Source organism: Nerophis ophidion, linkage group LG04 (assembly GCF_033978795.1).
Source record: "Nerophis ophidion isolate RoL-2023_Sa linkage group LG04, RoL_Noph_v1.0, whole genome shotgun sequence".
Classification (NCBI taxonomy): Eukaryota; Metazoa; Chordata; class Actinopteri; order Syngnathiformes; family Syngnathidae; genus Nerophis; species Nerophis ophidion.
Window position 1 is genome coordinate 29,873,482 of NC_084614.1, and position 27,996 is coordinate 29,901,477.

Genomic DNA, 27,996 nt, shown 5'->3' on the forward strand with positions numbered 1-27,996 from the left:
TGTCGTGAGTGCTCCAAGGCTGTGCGTAAGAAAACTTTGTTATTTTTGCAGGGTTAATACAAACAGAAGTGTTATTTACAGTTTTTAATTATGTACCCGTTTCATATTGCCAATGTCTCTGGGTGTTATCCGGGTATTAAAGGCTGAGTAGGGACAGAGAACTTATTTATGCAGTCGTTGAGTTTGTAGATGGGTGCTCGACAAACCACATTTTTTTACCACTCAAATTGCAGCTAAAAATGAGAAGCGGTCACTCTCAGAATACAAAAAAAATAAAACCTCGACTCTTTAATCACCTGCTAAAATGTAGCAGAGCAACACGCCACATTTGTTGGAAAACGGTTTTAGCTGTCCTTACTGGACAGTTCACGCCCTCTAAGCTAATTTTAAAGACAGGGTAGACTCAGCAGTCCATTCCCACAAATATCCGCATAATCTTTTTATCCAGAGTATCTTATTCCAATAGTGCATCCAACAGGTTCTCACCTAATTAAGTGAATATTTACAAAACAGGCTGAATTTTAACTCTATAATTGCTTGCAATTATTACAACTACAATGCATTACATTTTAATTGGGCCACACGGTAACTTAGTGGTTACCATGTAGACTGCAAAGTCAAGAGATTGAGGGTTCGAATCTATGCTTGGGCATCTCTGTGTGGAGTTTGTATGTTGTTGCTGTGCCCAAAATCAGTTGGGAAAAGCTATAGTTCATCTAAAAGGGATTGGCGTTTGAGATCGGCTTTGAAAAGCATTATTAGCAATGGCGATCACATATTTTTCATGTAAATCAACAGACACTGATCAGTAGCTGATTGATTGGCACATTGCTAATTTTATATCTTGAACTGCATTGGCAGCTTTTTTTGAGAGAGAATTCAATTATGCTCCATGTTACTGTCTCTAGTTGTTTAAATGAAATTATTTTACAATTACAAATTATGTTTATTATGAATTGTTGCCAGTCACACATGCAAATACACGAAAGAGATATTTCAGAACAAAGGGATTTTAAAAAACGGATGCTACGGTTGCTGTATTCCTGTTTAATTGGTAATCTTATAGCCTCATAACAGTGAGTACTAGTACGTGTTGGATATACAGTGCATCCAGAAAGTATTCACAGTGCTTCACTTTTTTCCACATTTTGTTATGTTACAGGCTTATTCCAAAATTGAATACATGCATTTTCACCCCATAATAACAAATTTATAAAAACTAAAAACATATAACATGTAAATAAGTGTTTACAGCCTTTGCTCAATACAATTGTACTTTGTTGAAGCACCTTTGGCAACAATTGCCACCTTGACTCTTTTTGAATATGATGCCACAAGATTGGCACACCTATTTTTGGGCAGTTTTCGCCCATTGCTCTTTGCAGCACCTCTTAAGCTCCATCAAGTTGGATGGGAAGCGTTGGTTTTCATTCAGGGTGTCTCTGTACATTGCTGCATTAGTCTAGTCAGGAAGGTGATCAAGAACCAGAGCGTCACTCTGTCAGAGCTACACCATTCCTCTGTACAGAGAGGAGAACCTCTCAAAAGGACAACCATCTCTGCAGCAACCCACCAATCAGGCCTGTATTTGGTGTATGTGGCCAGACGGAAACCATTTCTGAGTAAATCAGAAATGATGACGGCGTGGCGAAGTTAGGAGAGTGGCCGTGCCGGCAATCTGAGGGTTACTGGTTCAATCCCCACCTTCTACCATTCTAGTCACGTCTGTTGTGTCCTTGAGCAAGACACTTCACGCTTGCTTCTGATGAGTCCTGGTTAGCGCCTTGCATGGCCATCAGTGTGTGAATGTGTGCGTGAATGGGTGAATGTGGAAATAGCGCTTTGAGTTCCTTAAGTGAAGTGAAGTGAATTATATTTATATAGCGCTTTTCTCTAGTGACTCAAAGCGCTTTACATAGTGAAACCTAATATCTAAGTTACATTTAAACCAGTGTGGGTGGCACTGGGAGCAGGTAGGTAAAGTGTCTTGCCCAAGACACGATGGCGGAAGCGGGAATCGAACCTGGAACTCTTAAGTTGCTGGCACGGCCACCCTACCAACTGAGCTATGCCGTCCCTTAAAAAGGTAGAAAAGTGCTATACAAGTATAACCCATTTACCATTTCAATTGTTTGCCAAATTGCACTTGAAATATTCTGATCATGAGAAACAATTAGACAAAGATTGAACTCTTTGGGGTAAATGCCGGGCATCATGTTTGGAGGAAACCAGGCACCGCTAATCACCAGGCCAATACCATCCCTACAGTGAAGCATGGTGGTGGCAGCATCATGCTGTGGGGATGTTTTTTAGCAGCAGGAACTGGGAGATTAGTCTGGGATAGAGGGAATGATGAACGCAGCATTGTACAGAGACATCCTGGATTAAAAAAAAGACAACGCTTCCCATCCAACTTGCTGCAAAGATGAATGGGCGAAACTGCCCATAGATAGACAGGTTTGCCAAGCTTGTGGCATCATATTCAAAGCTGAATCAAAAAAGTATTGAGCAAAGGCTTTGAATATGTTTTTACATGTGATTTTTAACTGTTCTTAATTTTTAACAAATAAGAAACATTTAAAAATAATAATAATTATATGTGTAGCTGACGCCAGCGACCCCGAAAGGGAATAAGCGGTAGAAAATGGATGGATGGCTATTCGTCATTATGGGGTATTGTGTCTTTTGAGAACAAAAAATGTATCTATTCCATATTGGAATAAGGCTGCACTGCATCCCCGAAGCATCACTTTAATGAAGATTTTATCATGATAAGCATATTAAGTAGCCAACGGTTACAGTTCAGCATGACACTAAATGCCCTGATGGCCTTAGCTGCCATGACACTGCAGGCAGCCTTAACCTTTAACCTTACGACCTCTACTGAGAAGAGGTTGCCCTTAAATAATCTCAGAAATAAAAGCCTAAAAGCTGATGACTTTTGTGAAAGTCATTGATGTCTCGGGGCAGGAAATGGCCTTGTGTGTGTACGCCGTCTTGTTGTGTTAGTTGGCTTATGTTGTGGTTTTATCTCTAACAATGTGTCGTGACGGACTATCAGTGAAAAGGTCCACATTCATATGATAAACACACAGCCACTGTGCCCCTGTGGGGTGCTGGGCGGGTAGGACATGAAAGGAATGGAAACAGCATGGTGTGTATGTGTGCTGCTATAATAAGGACTGAGTAGTGAAGTTAAAAAGTTTGTTAAAGGCAAAGGCACTGACTGAACATCAGAGGTGGGTCTCTACAAAGAGGCGGTGAATCTTTTTTTTTCCAGTTATGAATTATGTAATTACTGTATATCAGAGACTGACAGCAGTGCACATGGCAGTGATGCATACAAATGCATACAGCTGATCCTCTGGTTTCAAATGAGCTCAATTACGATACTGCAAGTCAGAGCTTACATGGCAGACCCTCGTTCATCGCTGTTAAGGGGAACATTATCACCAGACCTATGTAAGCGTCAATATATACCTTGATGTTGCAGAAAAAAGACCATAAGTTTTTTTAACCGATTTCCTAACTCTAAAAGGGTGAATTTGGTGATTTAAACGCTTTTCAATTGTTCGCTGTCGGAGCAATGACCTTTCAGCCGTGACATCACAATGGGAAGCAGTCCACCATTTTCTCAAACACATTACACACACAAGTCAAATCAGCTCTGTTATTTTCCGTTTTTTCGACTGTTTTTCTGTACCTTGGAGACATCATGCCTCGTCGGTGTGTTGTCAGAGGGTGTAACAACACGGTCAGGGACGGATTCAAGATGTCTTACGTGGCGTGTGTACCGATTAACACGGCATGCTAATCGATGCTAACATGGCAGAAATGGCAGGAATGTGTGGATATCCTGTGACACTCAAAGCGGATGCATTTCCAACGATAAAGTCAACGAAATCACAAAGTTTTGTTGATGTTATTGACTTATGTGCTAATCAGACATATTTGGTCACGGCATGACTGCCAGCTAATCGATGCTAACATGCTATTTAGGCCAACTTTATGTACATTTGTAGCTATATTTGCATACAGCCTTTCCCTCCACCCAAATTTAATGCCAAACAAACACTTACCAAACGACGCATTTAAGTTGCTCCAGTGGTCAAAAGATGCAATCGTTGGTTAGAAGGCGATCGCCGAATAGCTTCAATACCTATTCGCTCAATAGCTTCAGTTTCTTCTTCAATTTCGTTTTCGCTATCTGCCTCCACACTCCGACCATCCGTTTCAATACATGCGTAATCTGTTGAATCGCTTAAGCCGCTGAAATCCGAGTCTGAATCCAAGCTAATGTCGCTATATCTCGCTTTTCTATCCACCATGTTTGTTTGTTTTGGCGTCACTATGTGACGTCACAGGAAAATGAACGTGTGGATTTACAGATAGCGAAAATCAGGCACTTTAAAGCCTTTTTTCGGGATACTCCATGATGGGTAAAATTTAAAAAAAAAACTTCGAAAAATAAAATAAACCACTTGGAACTGATTTTTATTGGTTTTAACCCTTCTGAAATTGTGATAATGTTCCCCTTTAACTGTTAAAGCCGGACCGTGGTTAGTTACTTTCCACAAAGTAGGAATTATTAACAATAAAGCTGCTATTCTCATATTTAAAGCATAAAAACCCTTTTAGGAACTTATAAATACAGTTGTTTTTTTTAATTGTGAGTGCCCTGTAGACATGAAATAACACACCTTAGTTATTTCTACACTTTATACTCAATAATGATAATGCCTCCTGAAGCTGAACCAATCAGTTGTCACAATTTTGAACAGCATGCTCAGATAGGTTTGGTTTCCTCAAATGGTCAACACTGCAGTATTTGTACAGTATTCCAGTGGTTCTCAACCTTTTTTCAGTGATGTACCTCCTGCGAACATTTTTTTAAATTCAAGTACCCCCTAATCAGAGCAAAGCATTTTTGGTTGAAAAAAAAGAGATAAAGAAGTAAAATACAGCACTATGTCATCAGTTTCTGATTTATTAAATTGTATAACAGTTCAAAATATTGCTCATTTGTAATGGTCTTTCTTGAACTATTTGGGAAAAAAGAAATACAAATTATTAAAATCTTGTTGAAAAATAAACAAGTGATTCAATTATAAATAAATATTTTTACACATAGAAGTAATCATCAACTTAAAGTGCCCTCTTTGGGGATTGTAATAGAGGTCCATCTGGATTCATGAACTTAATTCTAAACATTTCACAAAAAAAAAGAAATCATTAACATCAATATTTATGGAACATATCCACAGAAAATCTAGCTGTCAACACTGAATATTGCATTGTTGCATTTCTTTTCACAGTTTATGAACTTGCATTCATATTTTGTTGAAGCTGAGATGGGCGCCAGCGCCCCCGCGACCCCGAAAGGGAATAAGCGGTAGAAAAAAAAATGGATTATTCAATAAATATATTTATAAAGGATTTTTGAATTGGGCCCTGCGATGAGGTGGCGACTTGTCCAGGGTGTACCCCGCCTTCCGCCCGATTGTAGCTGAGATAGGCGCCAGCGCCCCCCGCGACCCCGAAAGGGAATAAGCGGTAGAAAATGGATGGATGGATGGATGGATTTTTGAATTGTTGCTATTTTTAGAATTTTTTTTTTTTAAATCTCACGTACCCCCAGGGGTACCCATTTCCATCCATCCATCCCAGGGGTACGCGCACCCTCATTTGAGAACCACTGCAGTATTCTATAGTTAATTTAGACATGTTTAGGCTTGAACATGCTTAATTCAGGCATAGAATTCAAAAAGTATTATACTTAAAAGAAAAACGTCTTTTGAGAGAAACCGCCAACATTTTTAGCACGTTGACGAGACGAATGACTGTACAACTAAATTAAATTGCACTCATGGTAAATAGTAAATGGTTTTTATTTACAATATATAGCGCTTTACTATACCAGGAATGATACCCAAAGCGCTCTACATTTTACATCACATTTACCCATTCACACACACATTCACACCCTGAGGGCAAAAGCTGCCATGCTAGGGGCTAATCACACATCAATCAATCAATCAGTGTTTATTTATATAGCCCTAAATCACAAACGTCTCAAAGGACTGTACAAACCATTACGACTACAACATCCTCGGAAGAACCCACAAAAGGGCAAGGAAAACTCACACCCAGTGGGCAGGGAGAATTCACACCCAGTGGGACGCCAGTGACAATGCTGACTATGAGAAACCTTGGAGAGGACCTCAGATCTGGGCAACCCCCCACTCTAGGAGACCGAAAGCAATGGATGTCGAGCGGGTCTAACATGATATTGTGAAAGTTCAATCCATAGTGGCACATAAATCATGAAAGACATAAAATACAGTAATTAAATGAAAAGCGACTAAATAACTACTTTTCTGAGGCGATTCCCACATTACATTCAATCATTCACAAATATACATATATAACAATACAATAAGAGGGTTAAGGTTCTCGGTTATACTTTTATCCCTGTGGTTGTCCTGCAGGCATGTATATTGAAAATGATCCCATGCAGGCAACTCTTCCCCTCCTATCACAAAGTCCCTTCTAAGCATTCATCAGCATTACCAATGTTTCTTTTTAAGGACTTTGACTACAGTCAGGCAGTTTGGGACAATTGTGCAGCTAATATAGTTTTATCTTCAATGGTGATGACTTTCTTTTTCTTTGGCACACTGTCGCTTGTGAGACATACCGAAATGTAAAAAAGTAAAAATATAAAACTAAAAATTCACCAAAATTAAGTTTTTAATTAATATAAGGTAGCGTATTGTAACCAAAACTTAACTTGGAATATTGTAAACCAAGGAACACCTGTAGTACTCAATTAAATTATTTTAAAAGCCTGAGTACAATAATAGATTATCCAAATATATACAGTTTATACCATGTTAACTGCATCTCTTTCAAAACAACCTCATGCATGTTCCCTGGCATATTCTAATATTCGTTTCAGACATCACTCTGTGACTGACAAACAGTACACATGATAGGCTCTGCAAATACAGCTGTGCAAATATTCAGTGTGCTTTCATTTAGATCCGCAGTGGCAAGCTGATGATCACCAACACCAGGAAGAGCGACGCAGGAAAATACATCTGTGTTGGAACCAACATGGTGGGGGAGAGAGAGAGTGAAATCGCTGAGCTCACCGTGCTAGGTAAAATTAGTATGATTCTCTTGTACAAGTCTAAAGTACATCACTTTGTCGAGGAGTGGAATGATACGGCATGCTTGTTGATCCTTCTACATATTCAATCAATCAATGTTTGATTATATAGCCCTAAATCATAAGTGTCTCAAACGGCTGCACAAGCCACAACGACATCCGCGATACAGAGCCCACATAAGGGCAAGGAAAAACTATGAGAAATGACCATGAGAAACCTTGGAGAGGATCGCATATGTGGGCAAACGCCCCCTCTTGGAGAGACCTAAAGCAATGGACGTCAGGTGGGTCTAACATAATATTGTGAAAGTCCAGTCCATAGTGGATCTAACATAATAGTGAGAGTCCAGTCCATAGTGGATCTAACATAATAGTGAGAGTCCAATCCATAGTGGGGCCAGCAGGAGACCATCCCAAGCGAAGACGGGTCAGGAGCGCAGAGATGTCCCCAACCGATGTACAGGCGAGCAGTCCACCCCGGGTCCCGACTCTGGACAGCCAGTACTTCATCCATGGCCACCGGACCTGTGTTTACCCCCCCAGCCCCCTCCCCCACCACCACCACCACCACCACCACCATAAGGGAGAGGGGGGCAGAGGAGGAAAAGAAACGACAGATCAACTGGTCTAAAAAGGGGGTCTATTAAGGCTAGAGCAGGGGTCACCAACCTTTTTGAAACCAAGAGCTACTTCTTGGGTACTGATTAATGCGAAGGGCTACCAATTTGATACACACTTCAATAAATTGCTAGAAATAGCTAATTTGCTCAATTAACCTTTAATAAATACATCTATATATATCAAAAAAGGGGTATTTCTGTCTGTCATTCCGTCGTACATTTTTTTCCTTTAACGGAAGGTTTTTTTAGAGAATAAATAAATGATGAAAAAAACAACAAAAAACGGTTTAAAAGAGGAGAAAGCAGGGAAAAAAATGATAATTGAATTTTGAGACATAGTTTATCTTCAATTTCGACTCTTTAAAATTCAAAATTCAACCGAAAAAAAAAGAAGAGAAAAACTAGCTAATTTGAATCTTTTTGAAAAAATTTAAAAAAGAATTTATGGAACATTATTAGTAATTTTTCCTGATTAAGATTAATTTTAGAATTTTGATGACATGTTTTAAATAGGTTAAAATCCAATCTGCACTTTGTTCGGATATATAACAAATTGGACCAAGCTATATTTCTAACAAAGACAAATTCAAAAGACTTTAAGTCTTTAAAATATTTTATTGGATTTTTAAATTCTGTTTGAGTTTTGTCTCTCTTAGAATTAAAAATTTCGAGCAAAGCGAGACCAGCTTGCTAGTAAATAAATACAATTAAAAAAATAGAGGTAGCTCACTGGTAAGTGCTGCTATTTGAGCTATTTTTAGAACAGGCCAGCGGGCAACTCATCTGGTCCTTACGGGCTACCTGGTGCCCGCGGGCACCGCGTTGGTGACCCCTGGCTAGAGTATACAAATGAGTTTTAAGATAGGACTTAATATTAACCCCTGGCTAGAGTATACAAATGAGTTTTAAGATAGGACTTAATATTAACCCCTGGCTAGAGTATACAAATGAGTTTTAAGATAGGACTTAATATTAACCCCTGGCTAGAGTATACAAATGAGTTTTAAGATAGGACTTAATATTAACCCCTGGGCTAGAGTATACAAATGAGTTTTAAGATAGGACTTAATATTAACCCCTGGGCTAGAGTATACAAATGAGTTTTAAGATAGGACTTAATATTAATTCATATTAGGGTAAACATTACATTTTACACTAACAATATCAACTGTTGGCAGCTAATTCTCCAACAAATACAACACGATTCAATTAAGAATATCATTTTTAATATACAGCAACAGTGCAACGATGCAGACATAGTACAACAGTTACAATTTGAGTAGTGTGAATAATTATTTCATTTTGAGTAAATTAAATACCTTCACTGGTTTAAATGCTGCATGAATAGTTCCAGTTTGTATTTGTATGTTCACGTTTTACCCAACGTGTCACTAAACATGCAGAAGACTGACTTTTTAGCACTGCTGTTGCCGTGTAGATGCCGACAACTGAGTGCTGACGCAAATGCAAGGCACACTTTCTGTTTCTCAGTTTATTATGTGCCAAACTGAAGATTCTTTCCCTGAGAAGTCTGATACTGATATATGTACCACCAGTACACTCCGACTAAACAGTCCGTTACGTGGCGTATCGTAAGAACCTATTAATTACCTTAAGTGTGTTACCTTCTGAAAAAAAATGTGTAGTGTCCATAATAAGCACCGTCGTAGCAGAGCGCCCCACTATTCTTGGCACATTCCACAGCCAAAATGCCAGCTTTCATTCCTCAACACCTCCACTTCTTTTTTCAACAATTCCCATCAGAATTGAGCTCTTATCAGTATCGCGGTGAGATGACCTTGGTCAGCTTGTGGAGCCTACAGTCTAGTGCTTCACCAGGCTTTTCAAGGCTGGGAGAATAATCCCGCTGAATGCACACCAAGGTCAACGTATTCCTGGAAGCTATGCATCCCTAATGACCTTGGAAATAGATGGGTGATAATTGCCAGAATGTTTTAAAAAAATAACTGAGGATTTTGTGTAGTAATTTAATTATTTTGGCATCAATACATTTTACTTTGCAGTTTGAATATAACAAGGGTTGAATATGTATTGTATTATGAATCTTTATATATTAGGACAAATACCGTTATTTCTGCAGTATTGAGCACATTTGTGTACTAATTTTATTTTGTACTTATATAGGCCTGTAAGTGTCTGGAAGCCACAGGTGTGGTCATTGAAACTAAATATTTACACAGGCATTACTGTTCATTTAAAAATGTAACAAAAGACACAGCCTAATGGAAAAGTCTTCATCCTCCTCCTGCACGCTGAAACAGCTGAAGTTGTATTCTTCTATGTCACGCTTGAAAAAATTTGAAATGGCTTCATCCAAAATTTTATCTGCCACATTTGCACTTTCGCTTTTGTCGAGGCAAATTTGTCTCTTAGCTTGTGCCATCTTTTTAAACAGGCAGTAGTACAGCTGTTCATTTTTCTTTTTTGATGTCCATGTCAATCGCCTTCCACTTAAAAGCTGTATCATATGCATTTTGTTGTCTTTGCCATGATGAGGGTGAGTACACAATGTGCTAAATGGCTGACTGAACTAGGGTGTGAGTGTTTCATTGGTCCGCCATGACAAGAATACTGTCTTTGCCATGATGAGGGTGAGTACACAATGCGCTAAATAGCTTATTGAACTATGGTGTGAGTGTTTCATTGTTCCGCCATGACAAGAGTACATTTATTGCCGGCATGTGAAGCTTTTGAACCTGGAAAATCCCTTAAGTTAGCTGCAACATTGTAAAAGCTGCAGAGTTCAAAGCGTGGAAAAAAATTTTAGGTTTAGGGTCTGGAATTTACGGTAATTTATTAGTCAGAGAGATATGAGGATTCTTTAGTTTGCATAAATATTAATTAGTCCATCTTAACGAGAATTTTGAGCAATTTTTTTTTTAATTTGCACATTCTTTATTTTCTTTTACCAAGTGGACAGTGCTACTAAATACCTGCATGTATTAAAACTAGGGCTGGGCAACAATTAAAAATTTTAATCAAAGTTAATCGCACTATTTGTCCGATTAATTGCGATTAACTGCATTTTATACGCAAAGCCCAATAATGAATTCAAAAGTAGTGTGTAGTGCACCTTTATTGGAATATTCGCCCACATGAACAAAACCGCCGAAACATTTGTTGTGCAAACACAATTTAAATCAGTCCTTGTTAAACAGTAGCAGTTAAATAGCATATTTTATGAAAATCAACTCAAAAAATGTAAATACAAACATTTAAGCTTATTGCCACTGCCAGGGTATTTAAGTTATCCGGTTTGTTATGGAAAATAAATATAATCTACATACAAATCTCTGAGCCACAATCATAACATCTGAACAGGCAATTTCTGAGGTAACAGCAGAAACATTTTTTTTAATCAGGGATCTTATGTTTAAAAAACCTATATTATAGGTAGTGGGCTGTTTTAGGGAATTTTTGATCAAATTATCCGTAGTAGCAATATTAATAATGTTGTGTTTATTCTGCGTAGTGCACTTAGAATAATTATGACCATATCTAGGAATTGATATGATGGGAATTTTCCGATTGTTTGCTTGGTGCTTTGATAAACTGAACGCATCATATACATGGTACTATATTGTGATGTTATGAGCCAGGGGAAAAAAAGAACTACCCTACCCAGCATGCAACAGGAGTGACGAGCATGCGCGGTAGTCCGGTATAGGTTGTGTCGCCATGACGGCATTTTGTATGTTGTGATATGCACCCTCTGAAAGCAAACGTTAAGAACTCAGCCAACACTCCTCGTCTGCATTATTCATAAATAGACAGACAACACATATAGTCCGCTGCTTCACAGGCCGCTGGATGTAGCCGGCAAAGTATTCCCATGCTAGCTAGCCGGTCTAGCAAGCATGCATCATTCAGTCCAAAACGGCCCGATCTATCCACATTCAGAATTGTCTGGCGGTCGTAAGTGATCCCAGAGTGACCACGCTGTAAGCCAGCTATGAAATTTGCAGAATGGTCCGGTATTTTTGCCAAATGTTCCATCTTTACCAAGAGCTTATCCGGGCGACGCCATCTTGTTAAGAAAAGGGGTTAACAAAATAAAAGCATGTAAATAACATACGCAAATGTGCGATAAAATAATTGTCGGCGTTAATAGATTGATGAGTTAACTCGTAATTAACGCACTAATTTGCCCACTCCTAATTAAAACACATACTTAAACATAATAATAGTGCACTCAAAACTGATACTGCTATAGGTACACCGAAGATTGCGTCTCTTAAGTGAAGATAATTAAGGAGCACAACCCATTAAGTGTGTCTGTTTTCACGAATATGCAGTCTATGCTGATTATTAGAACACCCACAATACAGGGAGGAGAAAATGCAAAGTTAATTATTGAGCACATGCATTGTGATTCATAAAGACTAAAACTTTACTGTGGCTGCTGTTTTCCGTCCATATTTAGTACATCTGAAATGTACTTGAAAACTGGAAGTTGCGCAGAAATAGCTGTGAGAAAGGAGGAGACAGATATGCAGCACCATCTGCCTATGATTGTCAACATTTATAGACTGTCAAATATCAGCAATATGACTTCATAATTGCATAGATGCTGAATGTCATAAGGTGCTGATATGAACACATTTTAATGATGCAGTTTTCTTGTATTGTTTTTTAATGGTTTTCGTTTTTTCACTTAGGAAATATATTATTAGAACACATCTTATGTATAAAAACATATATTACAATATGTATCTTAATGCATTTGAATAATTCCAGAGGCATTAATGCGCTGTGGTGTTGTAAAGGTCCACCGCCTCTCTGCAGAGCACCTCATGAGAGTGATAAAAGTAGTTCATGTTGTCTAGATTGGGAGTCAATCTTTTAAAAAAAATACATACAGTATCATAGATAGTTCAACAACATTGCACACAGGTAAGAGAGTGTAATATAATAAATGAGGAGGAAAATGAGTGTGTCCATGGGCACATAATACCGGTTGTACTATCTAAATCCTCATTTAAATTGGGCAGTCTTAGCCAGTTTTGCACTTGCAATCAATTGTTCATTCAGTCACACGCTCACAATAGCAGACACAATTGTATTGTTTGCTGACGCTATTTAGCGCGTTATTTTGGATATTAGTAAATCAGGTACTTTGTGTAATGGCCACATTTCCCAATACATCTGCCCATTGTGTATTAAATGCATGATTGAATTGTTCTACTTGATGCCCACCAGAGCGCCCAACCTTCCTAAAGCGGCCCAGCAGTGTAGTGGTGTTGGCAGACGGGAGTGTGGAGTTCCACTGTGCGGTTCAAGGTGATCCTGTTCCCACTGTCCGCTGGAGAAAAGAAGATTCTGACCTACCTAAGGGCAGGTAATACACATGCTCTTTCTATGAACAGCGAAAACATGTCAAAAAAATTGGTTCAAACCACCACGTGATGCTCCACTCCCCATTTTTAGATATGAAATCCTGGAGGACCACACTTTGATTGTTCGCCAAGTGACCTCGTCAGATGAGGGTTCCTATACATGTGTTGTGGAGAACATGGTTGGAAAGTCTGAAGCAACTGCAACACTCACTGTTCATGGTCAGTACATCTTCGTGCACATATAATGTACTTGAACAATGCCATCATTCACTTGCTGCAGCTTGTTTTCAAATATTTCCATCTAGTTTTTAATGCATGGCAGATATTGAAAAGTTTGTCTTGTAAGGTCACAAAAAAGCACACACCTGCATTCAGCATTCTTATTCATTGAATTCCTATTTCTATAGCCATAGTATCACATAATAGGATGTTATCTGCCGAGTAGAAGGTTCATATACAGTACACAGTCAATATTTCCATAAATTGAAGCATACATTTAACATATTTGTCACCAAATATGTCCCACTCTCAGCTGCACATAGTTAAAAAAAAGGAACAATAAGACATGACAAAAACATGTTTTTTAAAGTCATTGTGCTGTTAACTCCAAAAATAATTGTATACTTGACTGAAGGGATTCTCAGTAAAAACCCTTTTAGGAGTCCGTGGCTGACACAAGTTCCAATAAAGTTTTGAGCTCACCAGTTGCAGTACTGCAAATTTTTTTCAAACTAAAAGACAAAATACACCAAATTCCTTGTTTTTTTCAGTAGTGGCTAGCAATCCTGCTCACAATGATCCACATTCCATGTCAAACAAACACACAACAACACAATACAATTGTAGTACACTTAGTACACTGACTACGTGGGATTCACATAATACACGTAAGACATGTAATACACGGTCAGAAAAACTGTGAGACTCCCTTAATTGTGCCAAACAAGCTGCATATATCCACAGCTGGCCCTCTGCAGCAATCAGCCCACACACTCTTAGAGGGCAAGTAAAACAAATTGAAAACAATCAAATTTTTCAGCCAAGTGTTTTAAATAAACAAATTAAATACTGCATGCTAGGGGTTATTCTCATAGCAATTCAAACATACATTTCCTTGGATTAATTCAGTGATAAAAAAAAAAATTTCCATCACCAGATACGGTGCCTACACTTACATTAAAACATATGGATATTGAGCAATACCTACAGATATCATTCCACATCTGTCCTTCAAACTACAATACGGCTTAGCAATTGCGCTTTGAAATCAGTAATGACCTGTCGTAATGCACCGACAATCCATTAAGCGGTGCGGGTTCATAGCTTACTAAAGTCATACTAAAACATTTTGTCAGATTTTTGAGCGCTATGTGTAATGTTCTATGTTCTCAATGAAATATCCAAATCTTGGGATTGCTTGCAGCATTACATTGCAGTCCACACGTGTCTCTTATGTGTGACTGCCATCTACTGGTCACACTCGTCATTACATCATGTACCAAATAAAATTGCTTTGAGCATGGTAAGCACAACCAGAATTAATCTATACATTAGATTTACAGGGTTATAAAGCGTTATGAAGCCTTATAGTCCGAAGAATACAGTATACAAAAGTGCAACATCTATCCAGCCATTTTCTACCGCTTGCCCCTTTTCGGGGTTGCCATCTCTTTTTCATTGCTAAATGTTTGCGTCCAATTTAGTCACTGCAGGATTTTGTGCATGTGTACGGATTATGATGCCACATTGCTTACATTTTTGCACATTTACAGTCCCAGTCCTTGTGAGAACATCCTCCTTTTGTTGCAAGCTCCTAAAGTATACTGTATTTTCCGGGCTGTAGACCATCGGACTAAACAATTGCAGATACATACCAGTATGAAAATCTTTGTAAATGTTTTGTTATTGATTTTATTTGGTGAATTTACAAAACTGAAACAACACAAAAAGAATGCAATTGTAAGTTAATAATAATAACACAGACGCTTGTAAACGTGTTAGCATATTAGCTAATGCTAACGACGCTAGCTTGATTACATCACGATAGCACCTACAAATATGCATGAAGACACTCTTACAGACAAATGGGACGATTCAGTAAGTACGAGTTGTTTTAGTTATATTGTAAAACTGACAAACGTTGCTTGGAGTGATGAATGACAAATCTTTTCGAGCAGAAACACTACGGACATTTACTTCCGGTTCAAAGAACCCTACAGGAAGTACATTCTTAACCCACAGCACCTGCACTGAGCAAACTCGTCCATAGCACAAACAATAACACACCTTTTCAGTGTCTCTGTCGATATTGTATGAAAATTATTTGTTGAATACAACACATTATGGCCATCATCGAAGAAAAATCCATAAAATAGCTGCGCCGTTTTATAAGACGCAGGGTTTAAAACCTGGGAAAAAAGAAGTGGCTTATAGTCCGAAAAATACAATAACCTTTCATTATTCTCTACATTTAACTATGTGGTAGCCGCAGTACTGTATTTGTATTTAAATGTTATAAGATATGTTATGCCTGCATTGCTCATCACATCTGTGTTGTGTTTTTCTCCCCTAGTCAACACTGGTAAGTTCAGTCATCCATCCATCATCCACCATAAACCAGCAGCAGAATGTAATCCAAGTTTACAGTATGTGCAGTTTAGTTCTGTATGGAAAAAGGTAAATCATGTTAAAATTGGATCACTGTGAGGTTTTTTAAAAATTCGATTTTTTTTTAGGCTGTTTGGTGTAATTTAGACCTTTCCCCCCTTCCTCAGTGCCACCAGCTTTTGCCTTACGCCCCAAGAACCAGGTGGCAGCGTTAGGCAGGACAGTCACCTTCCAATGTGAAGCCAGCGGTAACCCGCAGCCTGCCATCTTCTGGCAAAGGGAGGGCAGCGAGGTGAGACTCACCTTCAACCTCTCCATCTTCCCAATAATGACCGTCTGAGTGTAAATAAACTGTTGATTCTAACTCTCCCTGCAGAGTCTGTTGTTCTCCGCACCGCAGCCCTTCAGCCGTGTGTCTGTCTCTCAGATGGGCAGTTTGACCATCACCGATGTTCAGCATTCTGATGGTGGCCTCTACAGCTGCCAGGCTCTCAACATCGCTGGCAGTGTTATTACCAAAGCCCTGCTGGAGGTGACAGACAGTAAGTGATGGACGCAGATATGGTTTAGTCCATACTAGAATACACACTGCTAGTTGCAGATTTCATGTGTTTACTTAAGAAATATTATCAGTAATATTGTCTCTGTCACGAGCGCGCACAGAGGTGAAACTCAAGTAAAAGTCCATTAATGTCTGCAATTCAACTTCAAATGTGAAACTAATATTAATTACAAAGTGAAATATGTCAAGGTTAGGTTATAATTTTGTTCATCATAGCCTACAGTTTTCGAAAACCCATCATTTTTTGAAATTTTCAATTTGAGGTTTTCATAAGCCGTAAGCCATAGTTATCAATATTATTTCAAAAAAAGTCCAGTCATATTTTGATTTGCATGTCATGAGCCTATGTCATATATTAGCATACCCGATTTTTTCGGGGGACTCCCAAATTTCAGTGCCCCTCCCGAAAATCTCCCAGGGCAACCATTCTCCTGAATTTCTCCCGATTTCCACCCGGACAACAATATCGGAGGCGTGCCTTAAATGGACTGCCTTTGGCGTCCTTTACAACCTGTCATCACGTCCGCTTTTTGTCCATACAAACAGCATGTCGGCCCAGCCACGTTATATATGCAGCTTTAACACACATACAAGTGAATGCAAGCATACTTGATCAACAGCCATACAGGTCACACTGAGGGTGGCCGTATAAACAACTTTAACACTGTTACAATTATGCGCCACACTGTGAACCCACATCAAACAAAAATGACAAACACATTTCGCGAAAACATCCGAACATAACAGATAACCTGAACCCCTTGCAACACCAACTCTTCCGGGACGCTACAATATACACCCCCGCTACCACCAACGCCCCCCTCCGACCTCCCCCCATCTCCCGGATTCGGAGGTCTCAAGGTTGGCTTGTACTGTATATTAGTTTCACCTCGTAAATTTAATTGCTGGTATTAACAATATTTACATTTTTTGAGTTTCACCAGGGCTTCACGGTGGCAGAGGGGTTAGTGCGTCTGCCTCACAATACAAAGTTCCTGCAGTCCTGGGTTCAAATCCAGGCTCGGGATCTTTCTGTGTGGAGTTTGCATGTTCTCCCCGTGAATGCGTGGGTTCCCTCCGGGTACTCCGGCTTCCTCCCACTTCCAAAGACATGCACCTGGGGATAGGTTGATTGGCAACACTAAATTGGCCCTAGTGTGTGAATGTGAGTGTGAATGTTGTCTGTCTATCTGTGTTGGCCCTGCGATGAGGTAGCGACTTGTCCAGGGTGTACCCTGCCTTCCGCCCGATTGTAGCTGAGATAGGCGCCGGCGCCCCCCGCGACCCCGAAAGGGAATAAGCGGTAGAAAATGGATGGATGGATGGAGTTTCACCAGTGGTTGCAGTGGTTTTGACCCCAATATGCAGAGGCAAGAGGTGGGTTACGGGGATTTTTTATTTTTATTTGATTGCCTTAAGAGGAGCAAAAGCAGGTAAAGCAAAACAAACGCACATCCGTGCAGATGCAATGAACAGCTACAACACACTAAGGTGTGCACACAACTCATAGCGCTGGATGGTGATGGTTAACTGTTGCGTGTCCTAATCATAAAACGGAGGCAGGTGGGTCAATCAACGTCAGGGGCAGGAGGCAGTGGTCGATCACATGAAAACTATCCCAGCATTCTAAAACTGACAACATTTTTACTGGCACTCAAAATTGTGGTGATGTTTCAATAAAACATTATGAAACAACTGCAGCACCAACCATACTTGTGACATGTTTATACTTAGAACATGTTTATTATTGGTTTCCTTTGATGAGGAACACATTTTACAATTTACTTTTTAGCTAGTAGTAATACAACAAATTCAACCCTGATCTGATCTTACCATAAACATCATTGTAATGATATAAAAATATAATTTCCATACATTTTTTGCTCTGATGTACATATTGATTGAGTGTATTTGTGTACTATAGGACAATTCTTATGTTAATACCTAACACAAACAAACAGATGAAACACATTTGTATAACAGAACTGTACACTGTAAAACAGTAGTTGCACATGCATACGTAAAAAACCCCAAGCAGAAACATGAACAAACCCAAAGCACAACACAATTTAAATATGCCAAATGCACTTGCACCAGTGATTACACACAACCAGAAATATCTACAGGCTCTCAATTAAATGACCCGTGTGCTTCTGTGTGCATGTCTGTCTGCGTTTGTACATATTTTCAATTAATAACAGAAACTGCTTCAGGCTTCAGTAGCTCTTTACTGCTCATAAAGTACATCCTTCAGTGTTCGTATAATTTATTAAAAAGGACTACTCTGTGAAATCCGGTAATGGTAATAGGAATTTAAAAAAAAGTGGGGTGTCTTTTTTTTTCCTTTTCCTGTGATCTATTAGCACTCTACTCTCGCTCTCTCCATCTTACCACATCAATTCCATCAACATTTGGAGGACTGCATTTTTATGGAAATAACCAGTCGGTATTACCTGTGGCTGTTTTCGAGGCATGTTTCCATCTACTTTTTTGGTTTGTCTATTTATTCAGAGCCCCTGTCCCATTTCGGCGGGCTTTAAAATGTAAGATGGAGAGTGAAGAGGGCTCTGTTATCTTCGCCGGTTGTGCTCAGAGCTGCGTCCATCAGTACCTACTGTCCAATGAATGATTAGTTGCTCTGCTGGAGGCGATAAGTTGATTTCTTTTTCCTTTACTGACTGCGCAGTCGCCTATTGTCCTCTCTATTGCAACCTTTCTTTCAATATCTTTCACATCGTATCAGTTTTTCATTTTGTGGCGGTATTGTATTTTGACAATTTTTCCCCTTATTACTTCACCATTTGCAATAATCACTTGCAAAAAATTTTAAGTTCCAAAGACATGCACCTAGGGATAGGTTGATTGGCAACACTAAAGTGGCCCTAGTGTGTGAATGTGAGTGTGATAGCTGTCTGTCTATCTGTGTTGGCCCTGCGATGAGGTAGCGACTTGTCCAGGGTGTACGTCGCCTTCTGCCCGTGTGCAGCTGTGTTAGGCTCCAGTACCCCCCGCGACCCCATAAGGGACGAGCGGTAGAAAATGGATGAATGGATGGATAGGCTATCGTGCACTATGTAGAGCAGTGTTTTTCAACATTTTTTGAGTTAAAAAAATGCGGAGGCACACCACCCCAGAAATCATTAAAAAAACAAAACTCAGTTGACAGTAAAAAGTCGTCGTCGCAATTGTTGGATATGACTTTAAAGCATAACCAAGTATGTATCACTATAGCTCTTGTCTCAAAGTAGGTGTACTGTCACCACCTGTCACATCACACCCTGACTTATTTGGACTTTTTTGCTGTTTTCTTGTGTGTAGTAATATTTTAGTTCTTGTCTTGCGCTCCTATTTTGGTGGATTTTTCTCAGAGTTTTCCTGTAGCAGTTTCATGTCTTCCTTTGAGCGATATTTCCCACATCTACTTTGTTTTTATCCTTCATCGTGGGGACATTGTCATGTCATGTTCGGATGTACATAGTGGAAGCCATCTTGGCTTCCACAATGTAAGTCTTTGCTGTCGTCCAGCATTCTGTTTTTGTTTACTTTGTAGCCAGTTCAGTTTTATTTTTGTTCTGCATAGCCTTCCCCAAGCTTCAATGCCTTTTCTTAGGGGCACTTACTTTTTGTTTATTTCTTGTCTATGCATTAAATACCTTTTTACCTTCATGCTGCCTGCCGTTGTATCAACATCTACAAAGCAATTAGCTACCTGCTGCCACCTACTGATTTTGAGAGTATTACACGTTTACTCTGCAAAGCTCTAGACAGCACCGACACTTAACAACAACACATCATTTGCAGACTATAATTACTGGTTTGCTAAAAAATATTTTTAACCCAAATAGGTGAAATTAGATAATCTCCCACGGCACACCAGACTGTATCTCCTGGCACACTAGTGTGCCGCGGCACTGTGGTTGAAAACCACTGATGTAGAGTATCAAACACAGTATTACTGTCGAATGTAACAATACATTTATTATATCCACAAATGTGGAATAGCTATTTGATTAGAGGTATGAAACAATATGGGAAGCATATTTATCCAATTTCATAATAGGGCTGCTAAGTGATTCATGTTTGATCGGATTAATCACATTCTATCCATCCATCCATTTTCTACCGCTTATTCCCTTTCGGGGTCGCGGGGGGCGCTGGCGCCCATCTCAGCCACAATCGGGCGGAAGGCAGGGTACACCCTGGACAAGTCGCCACCTCATCGCAGGGCCAACACAGATAGACAGACAACATTCACACTCACATTCACACACTAGGGCCAATTTAGTGTTGCCAATCAACCTATCCCCAGGTGCATGTCTTTTGGAAGTGGGAGGAAGCCGGAGTACCCGGAGGGAACCCACGCATTCACGGGAAGAACATGCAAACTCCACACAGAAAGATCCCGAGCCTGGATTTGAACCCAGGACTGCAGGACCTTCGTATTGTGAGACAGACGCACTAACCCCTCTGCCACCGTGAAGCCCTAATCACATTCTAATTCTGTGATTAATCATGATTAATCACAGGTTACTATTTGATAGCATTAATATTTTTTTCCTTTAAAAGATACCCTAATATTTGGACACAAATACATTTTTTTCTAAAAGTTGATTTGCTCAAAACTTGGTGACAGTAAGTAAAGTAAGAATTAAGTGCGTTCTTTTTTTTTTTTTTGGTCTTAAATAGAAACATTTCCTGCTTAACTTAATACAAATAAACATATTTCTTTAACAGGGGTATGTCCTGCTTAACTTAAAACAGAATAAATTCAGTGTGCAGGTCTCCAACTTTCATCACTATAAAAACTACTTTGACAAAAAGAGAGGTGAAATATTTGTTCCACTAATATGACTGGCAACATTTTAATTGTGCCTTATTTATGAAGGAGATCTCCTCTTACTGAAGTTATTGAGTTGAGTTGAGTTTGACTTTGTTTCGAACATGCAAGCATACAACATGATAAATCACAAGTTTCAGTTTCTCTTTTCAACATGTTTGAAAAGGAGTAGGAAGAAGCAGAGCTTTTTTTATTCCTACCTCTTTTCTTTTACATAGCAGTTGCTAAAACTTTTGTTCACTTCCTGTTCTCAATTTATTTACAATATACTCCATAAGTCAGTGTTTTTCCAACCTTTTCTGAGCCGAGGCACATTTTTTCATTGAAAAAATCCCAAGGCACACCATCAGCAGAAAACATTAAAAATTTTAACTCAGCACCTGATATTGACAGTAAAAAGTCGTTATTGCAAATGTTGGGTAAAAATTCAAAGAATAACACACTGTGCATCACTATAGCTCGTCTCAAAGTAGGTGTACTGTCACAAAACACTGACTTATTTTGAGTATTTTGGTGTTTTCCTGTGCATAGTGTTTTAGTTCTTGTCTGGCACTCCTATTTAGTTGTTAATTGTCATGTTATGTAGAGATATGCTTTGTGGACGCCGTCTGCTCCACGCGCTGTAAATCTTTGCTGCCGTCCATCATTCTGTTCGTTTGGATGGATACTTTACAGCCAGTTCTGTTTGAGATTCGTTTTGCATAACCATCCCTAAGCTTCAATGCCTTTTGTTTATTTTTGGTTTAAGCTTTAGATACCTTTTTACCTGCACACTGCCTCCCACTGTCATCTGCATATTGTGATCACAACAAATCCTGTTCCTGGCGTCTACATAGCCATTATCTACCTACTGCCACCTACTGATATGGAAGTTGACAGCACAGACAATATTTACTGGTTTGCAAAGAATATTTTTAACCCAATTGGGTGAAATTACATAATTTTCCACAGCACACCAAACAATATCTCACGGTACACTAGTGTGCTGCGGCACAGTGGTTGAAAAACACTGCCATAAGTAATCCCAATAAAAATAAATAAATAATGATTGGTGAAGTAAGTTATATTTCATATGATGAGATGAGTATGATTATTTTGAGAATGAATGATGGATGAAATTAATTCATAATGGTTCTTCTTCTTCTTTGTACTTTGTAAATACTTTAAGTTTGTAGAGTTTCTTAAAGTGGATCATATTAGTACATAGTTTGATTGCTTTGCTTAATCCATACCATAATTTAATTCCACATTCTGATATACTGAAGGTCTTAAGTGTTGTACGTGCATAAACATTTTTTAAATTACATTTTTCTCTAAGATTTTATTTATCCTCTTTTTTTTGAGAATTGTTGTAAATTCTTGGGTAGCAGGTTATAGTTTGCTTTGTGTATAGTCTCATTGAAGTTATTGTATTTATGCTATGTTGTGTAATTTGTCATTAAATAAAAACATCACACACAATTATAGCTCATTAAAGTTGAATAAATGACACGCTACTAATAGTTCTAAGACACATACCTCTCTCCTCCTACCGAAATGTGCAAACTGAATGTGTAATTTCCGCATTGAATTGTGTGATCAACCTCAGACCAACTGCACTCTGTAACAAAACAAACACGCTCACATAAATATTGAGCTTATTGCAACCATAGACAGCAGAACACTCCTATTTTAACTTTTATACACTTACTTTAGTTATCTGCTTCACTGACAAGATGCCTGCTTGGTGCGTGTTGGTGACTGTGGCGAAACTGCTGAGTCAAAACTGCCGTATGAAGTCACAATTTACCATTTTCTTTTACAGGGCGCACCTACCATGAAAACAAAATAATTGGCTCTGTTGGCCACTTGAAGGCGTACTTTTGTTTGTAAAAACGGGATGATTCCAAGTTTGAAGAGACGTTTGGCAACCCTATTCAAGTTACATTTATGCTAGCAGCGCCATTCTCACATTCATGTTTCACTTCAAGATGCTATTTTAATTTTGATGTGCACCGATGATAAGAAAGTTTGGCCCTGCAATACTAACTCATTACCTCAGTTTTATCTAAAGTTCCATTGAGGTTTATTTTGAAGCAAAGTGGCCACAGATCGCTGTAACTATCACTTTGCCTGTGCAATGCGTGCTGCCTTCAGGCGCTGGTCAAAATATACACTTTGAATAATTATCATTCATTTATGGTAACGCAATATATATGGCAATTAAATAATGGACATGTGACCATGCCAGAATCAAAATGACTTAACTCAAAAGACCTGGTTTCGAAATACGTATATAAACAAAGGACCAGACGTTGAACAAGCAATATTCATTGCAACCATGCCAACGTGCACTTTCAAAATAAAAGCACTTGTACCTCCACGGTATATTTTTTGGGTAGAAAACATTTTTCTTCATCCAATATTGGGGGACACACACCTCCACCGTCCCCAGTTCCTACACCAATTGTTATAGGTAAACACCACGGTGACAGGGACCATTTTGTGATTATAATTATATGGATCTTTTTTTTTTGCTTCCTTGCTTCTGTTTCTTTCAGCTGGTTCAGAACAGCCTCCCCCTGTAATTAGGCAGGGCCCAGTGAATCAGACTGTTCCTGTGGACAGTACTGTGGTGTTGAGTTGCCACACAGCTGGCACGCCACCTCCTACGGTCCACTGGAAGAAGGATGGCGCCGTGTTGTCACCGGCAGACTCTCGAATGTCCATAGCAGAAACCGGGTCACTGGAGATTCGCTACACAAAGGTAGAGGACCAAGTGATGCATCGTTTGGTGATAACATTGCTTATCCTAAGGAAGTAATAATCAATTTTTGCTATGTGTATCTTTTTCAGCTTGAAGATACAGGTTTCTATGCTTGTGTTGCATCTAGTCCCAATGGAGAGGCATCCTGGACAGCATACTTACAAGTAGAGGGTATGTATATGTTGCTTAGGTTCCAATTTATAAACCGTTAATTGATTTGGCTACAGTGTATACAAGCTTTGTTCAAAAGCTTGTTTTCTCTCAATTTGTACCATACCTTGGTTTTCTCCGACGAAGACTGTAATGCAAAGCGAAGCATTTTTTCCTTAAGGAAATAAACAAATCCAATGAATCAATTCCAAACCCTAAAACATATTATAACAAAACCCTGAAAATCACCACCTTTGTACTTAGCAACAAGTTCTTGTTCAAGTTCAATATAATTTCTGAAGCTACTGTACGTGCTACCTTATTTACATATTTAATGCTTTCATTGCATTTGTCTGTTTCAGAGTTTGGGGTCATTGTCCAGACCAGTCTACCTTCGGGCCCCAACATGATTCCTGGTGCTCCAACTAAACCGGTCGTTACGGACATCAGCCCCAATTCTGTCACTCTTTCATGGAAATCCAGCCCCAACGGTGGTTCGACACCCACTTCATACCTCATCGAGGCTTTCAGGTAAGACGTGCATATAAATGTAAATTTATATTACATCGTCAGTGCCTACTGAGATTAATATTATCTCTCCTGCAGTCATACTCTAGGAAGCAGATGGCTGACCCTGGCAGACCATGTGAAGATGCAGACCTTTGTCTTGAAGAACCTGAAGCCTGGAACTGTCTACCTTTTTCTGATCAGGGCTGTCAATGACTACGGCCTAAGTGACCCCAGTACCATCTCGGATTCAGTTCGAACACCCGGTCAGTGGAATATTTTGTGCTCTATTTTTCTGCGGTATATTTCTTAGTTTGCGGCATTATGAAAATTAAACCCACTACACTGATCTCCACGAGTACAATTTGGTTCAGTTCCGAATACTGCAGCATATGCCTGACTAGGAACGTACTGATCAACATTTTTGGGGATTCCGATCCCGTTCCAATTTTTTGGGTGTGACACCCGATCCGATTTTGAGTCCCGTTTCGATACTTTGATAATAGAGAATGGAAATGAAAATGTTTAAGGCAAGTAACCAAAGTGAAGACAATAACACATTTTCATAAAGCGTGTCTCATTGAATCTAGTATTTGAGAGTATTGTTATAAATCTGATGATTATAATGTTATTGAATGATGCAAAAACTCATTTTAACCATCCAAATTGGCTAGTTCCCAATGACTAAACAAAAGCCAAAACACATCTTGGCTTCCATTTAAAACCTTTGAGTTTTGCCTTCCTGTGTCCAAATACTTACTCCCTGAGGTTGTAAACAATGACAAAAACAATACAACAATTATTCTGTAAAAATGACTACAAGAAAAAGAAAAGTATTGAACTAATCACTTTAGTATTAGTATTGGTGTTACTAAATATCAATAGTATCGACATCTGGATCAATCACCTCTACTTTACATTGAAGCTTTAGCGGTTAGCTTCTTCTGTTGTACTGCTCAGTCTGTGTGTGCATCATGTTTAGCTTTTTCTTTTTCTCTAGTCCTCTTGTATCAATGTTATTTTGAAACAACTATTTTTCCCCATAGTGGCAAGGATTTGTATATTTAGAAGCGGCTTTGCACTGTGGATAGACGACACATTTGTTGCAGCTAGCTCTCAAATTTGAGCGACTGTTCAGATGCACCCTCCTGGAATTCATGCGTCTCCTTCATATGTATAACAAGGAATCCCGAAATGCAAATGTGTCTCACTGAGCATGCATCTCTTTTGAGGGAATCTTTTACAATCAGGTATAAATTTAGCAATGTAAACACTGGGACACGGCTGCGGTAATGATCGGAGATTAGTTAAAAAAGTCAAATATTGTCCTTCGATCCACTGATGATCGGGACATCTTTATCATAGACAAGTGGTTCTCAAATTTTTTTTCACCAAGTCCCACCTCAGAAACACTTGGCTGGAGTATCCCCATGGTGACTAACATTAAAGTGCAGTAGCAAAGTAGGGCTAAATATTCAGTAAAACAAGGCAACGGTTTTGTTTAACAAGTACTTTTAATGTTTTGGCCACTGTAATGACACACAGTTTGAGCAGTAACACTGTGTTTGAATACTTCATTAAGTGATTATTTGGCGTACCACTAGATGGAGCCCGCGTACCACAGTTTGAGAATCACTGTCCTAGACTATTTATTTGTAGAACACTGGTATTGCCTGAATTTTGCCTAGGTGTGGTTCTATGGCATCACATTAGTGCCAAAAATCCAAGCGCATAAAAACTGTTATCGCGCACTGATTCTCCACTTCAAATTCAATTGGCATTTTCCACAACTCCACTAAATTTGGACTTTTTAGAATTACGTTTGTCGACAAGAGCTGTATTATCTTGATACATATTGACGATGACCCGCCCTGCTATACTTCTGATTGGCCCTGAGCGATTTTCGCCTGACCAATCAGAAAGGAGGAGCCATGTAAGAATAACCGCCCACAAAGTGCCAAAACGAAGACGGCGAGCGCGCACATAGGCACCGCGCGCACGCAAAAAGGCGCTGCGCGCACGCACAGAGACACCTCGCACACGCAAAAAGGCGCCGCGCGCGCGTGACACCCTTTTTACGTGCGCGCGGTGCCTATGTGCGCGCTCGCCGTCTTCGTTTAGGCACTTTGTGGGCGGTTATTCTTACATGGCTCCTCCTTTCTGATTGGTCAGGCGAAAATCGCTCAGGGCCAATCAGAAGTATAGCAGGGCGGGTCATTGTCAATATGTATCAAGATAATACAGCTCTTGTCGACAAACAAATTCTAAAAAGTCCAAATTTTGTGGAGTTGTGGAAAATGCCAATTGAATTTTATCTAAAAGTCTTTGAAGAAGGTAATGTCTCATCTGTTAAGAGAACATCACATAGTTTCTGAAGTTTTAAGATATCTCTATTTTCATACACATACAACCAGTCCACAGATGTCAGTCAATGATGGAAATGATATTTTCAAATATGTTTTCTTTCCTCACTGTCTGTTTAAAAAAATATTTTTATTTATTTAATATTTGTATATGTAAATATTGAATGTATGCCACAAAGTGGGACTATTAATTTTCTTTCCTCCTTTCGATTTGTTATAAATGTCAGAGTATTGTATGTATGTGTATATTTAAATAGTACATGTACCATTGACATCAATAAAATGATGGGGACCAGCTGTCCGAGGTAAGATGGCCGCTATGCTGGAGAAACATTGAGTGTTTATTCATATCTATGATGAAAGGTCCATGGCAGTTCCCTGGGATTAAAAAGAAAGGAAATCACGTTTTCATGGGACTATCATGGCTGAACAAGTAAGTTTTACACTATTATCTCTCAGATTTAATTTGGCTAATATATGGAGCTAGCTTTTTTGTTGTTTTTTCAAATACATATTTTTTAACTCGGCCATCTGTACTGATCTGGGCTGATATCTAATTTTCCATAGTTTGAGTTGTTTGCAGAAACCTAAATACTTTTTATAGTAATATTAAAACCATATTACTTAATTGTAGTGATAACCTGTCATTCATTATTCTACTAAAATAGTAATTGCAATCATAACATCAATAATTAGGCCCATATGCCAATCATGTGGTCCTGATATGAAGTACGCATAGATAAGTGGGTTCGGGTAGACTCTGGTGTAAACTTAAAGTAGATAGAGGAAAGAAAATTAATAGTCCCCCATTGTGGCATACATTCAATATTTACATATACAAATATTAAATAAATAAAAATATATTTTTTAAACAGACAAGTGAGGCAAGAAAACTTATTTGAAAATATAATTTCCATCATTGACTGACATCTGTGGACTGGTTGTATATGTATGAAAAGAGAGATATTGATCTTCACACAAACAAATTCTAAAAGTCTTTGAAGAAGGTAATGTCTCATCTGTTTAGAGAACATCACATAGTTAATGAAATTTTAAGATCAATATCTCTCTTTTCA

General features: G+C 38.9%; 1 protein-coding gene across 1 annotated transcript in view; it reads left to right on the plus strand.

Moving 5' to 3' along the window:
* The window catches only part of LOC133551270 (roundabout homolog 1-like), a 260,933-nt gene that overhangs the window by 201,790 nt on the left and 31,147 nt on the right, over positions 1 to 27,996 (plus strand). The window contains exons 4-12 of the mRNA XM_061897817.1: positions 7,042 to 7,162; positions 13,012 to 13,150; positions 13,240 to 13,367; positions 15,923 to 16,047; positions 16,132 to 16,297; positions 23,695 to 23,900; positions 23,990 to 24,071; positions 24,413 to 24,581; positions 24,657 to 24,823. Coding sequence (XP_061753801.1) covers positions 7,042 to 7,162; positions 13,012 to 13,150; positions 13,240 to 13,367; positions 15,923 to 16,047; positions 16,132 to 16,297; positions 23,695 to 23,900; positions 23,990 to 24,071; positions 24,413 to 24,581; positions 24,657 to 24,823 — 1,303 coding nt within the window. The remainder of the gene's footprint in view (positions 1 to 7,041; positions 7,163 to 13,011; positions 13,151 to 13,239; positions 13,368 to 15,922; positions 16,048 to 16,131; positions 16,298 to 23,694; positions 23,901 to 23,989; positions 24,072 to 24,412; positions 24,582 to 24,656; positions 24,824 to 27,996) is intronic.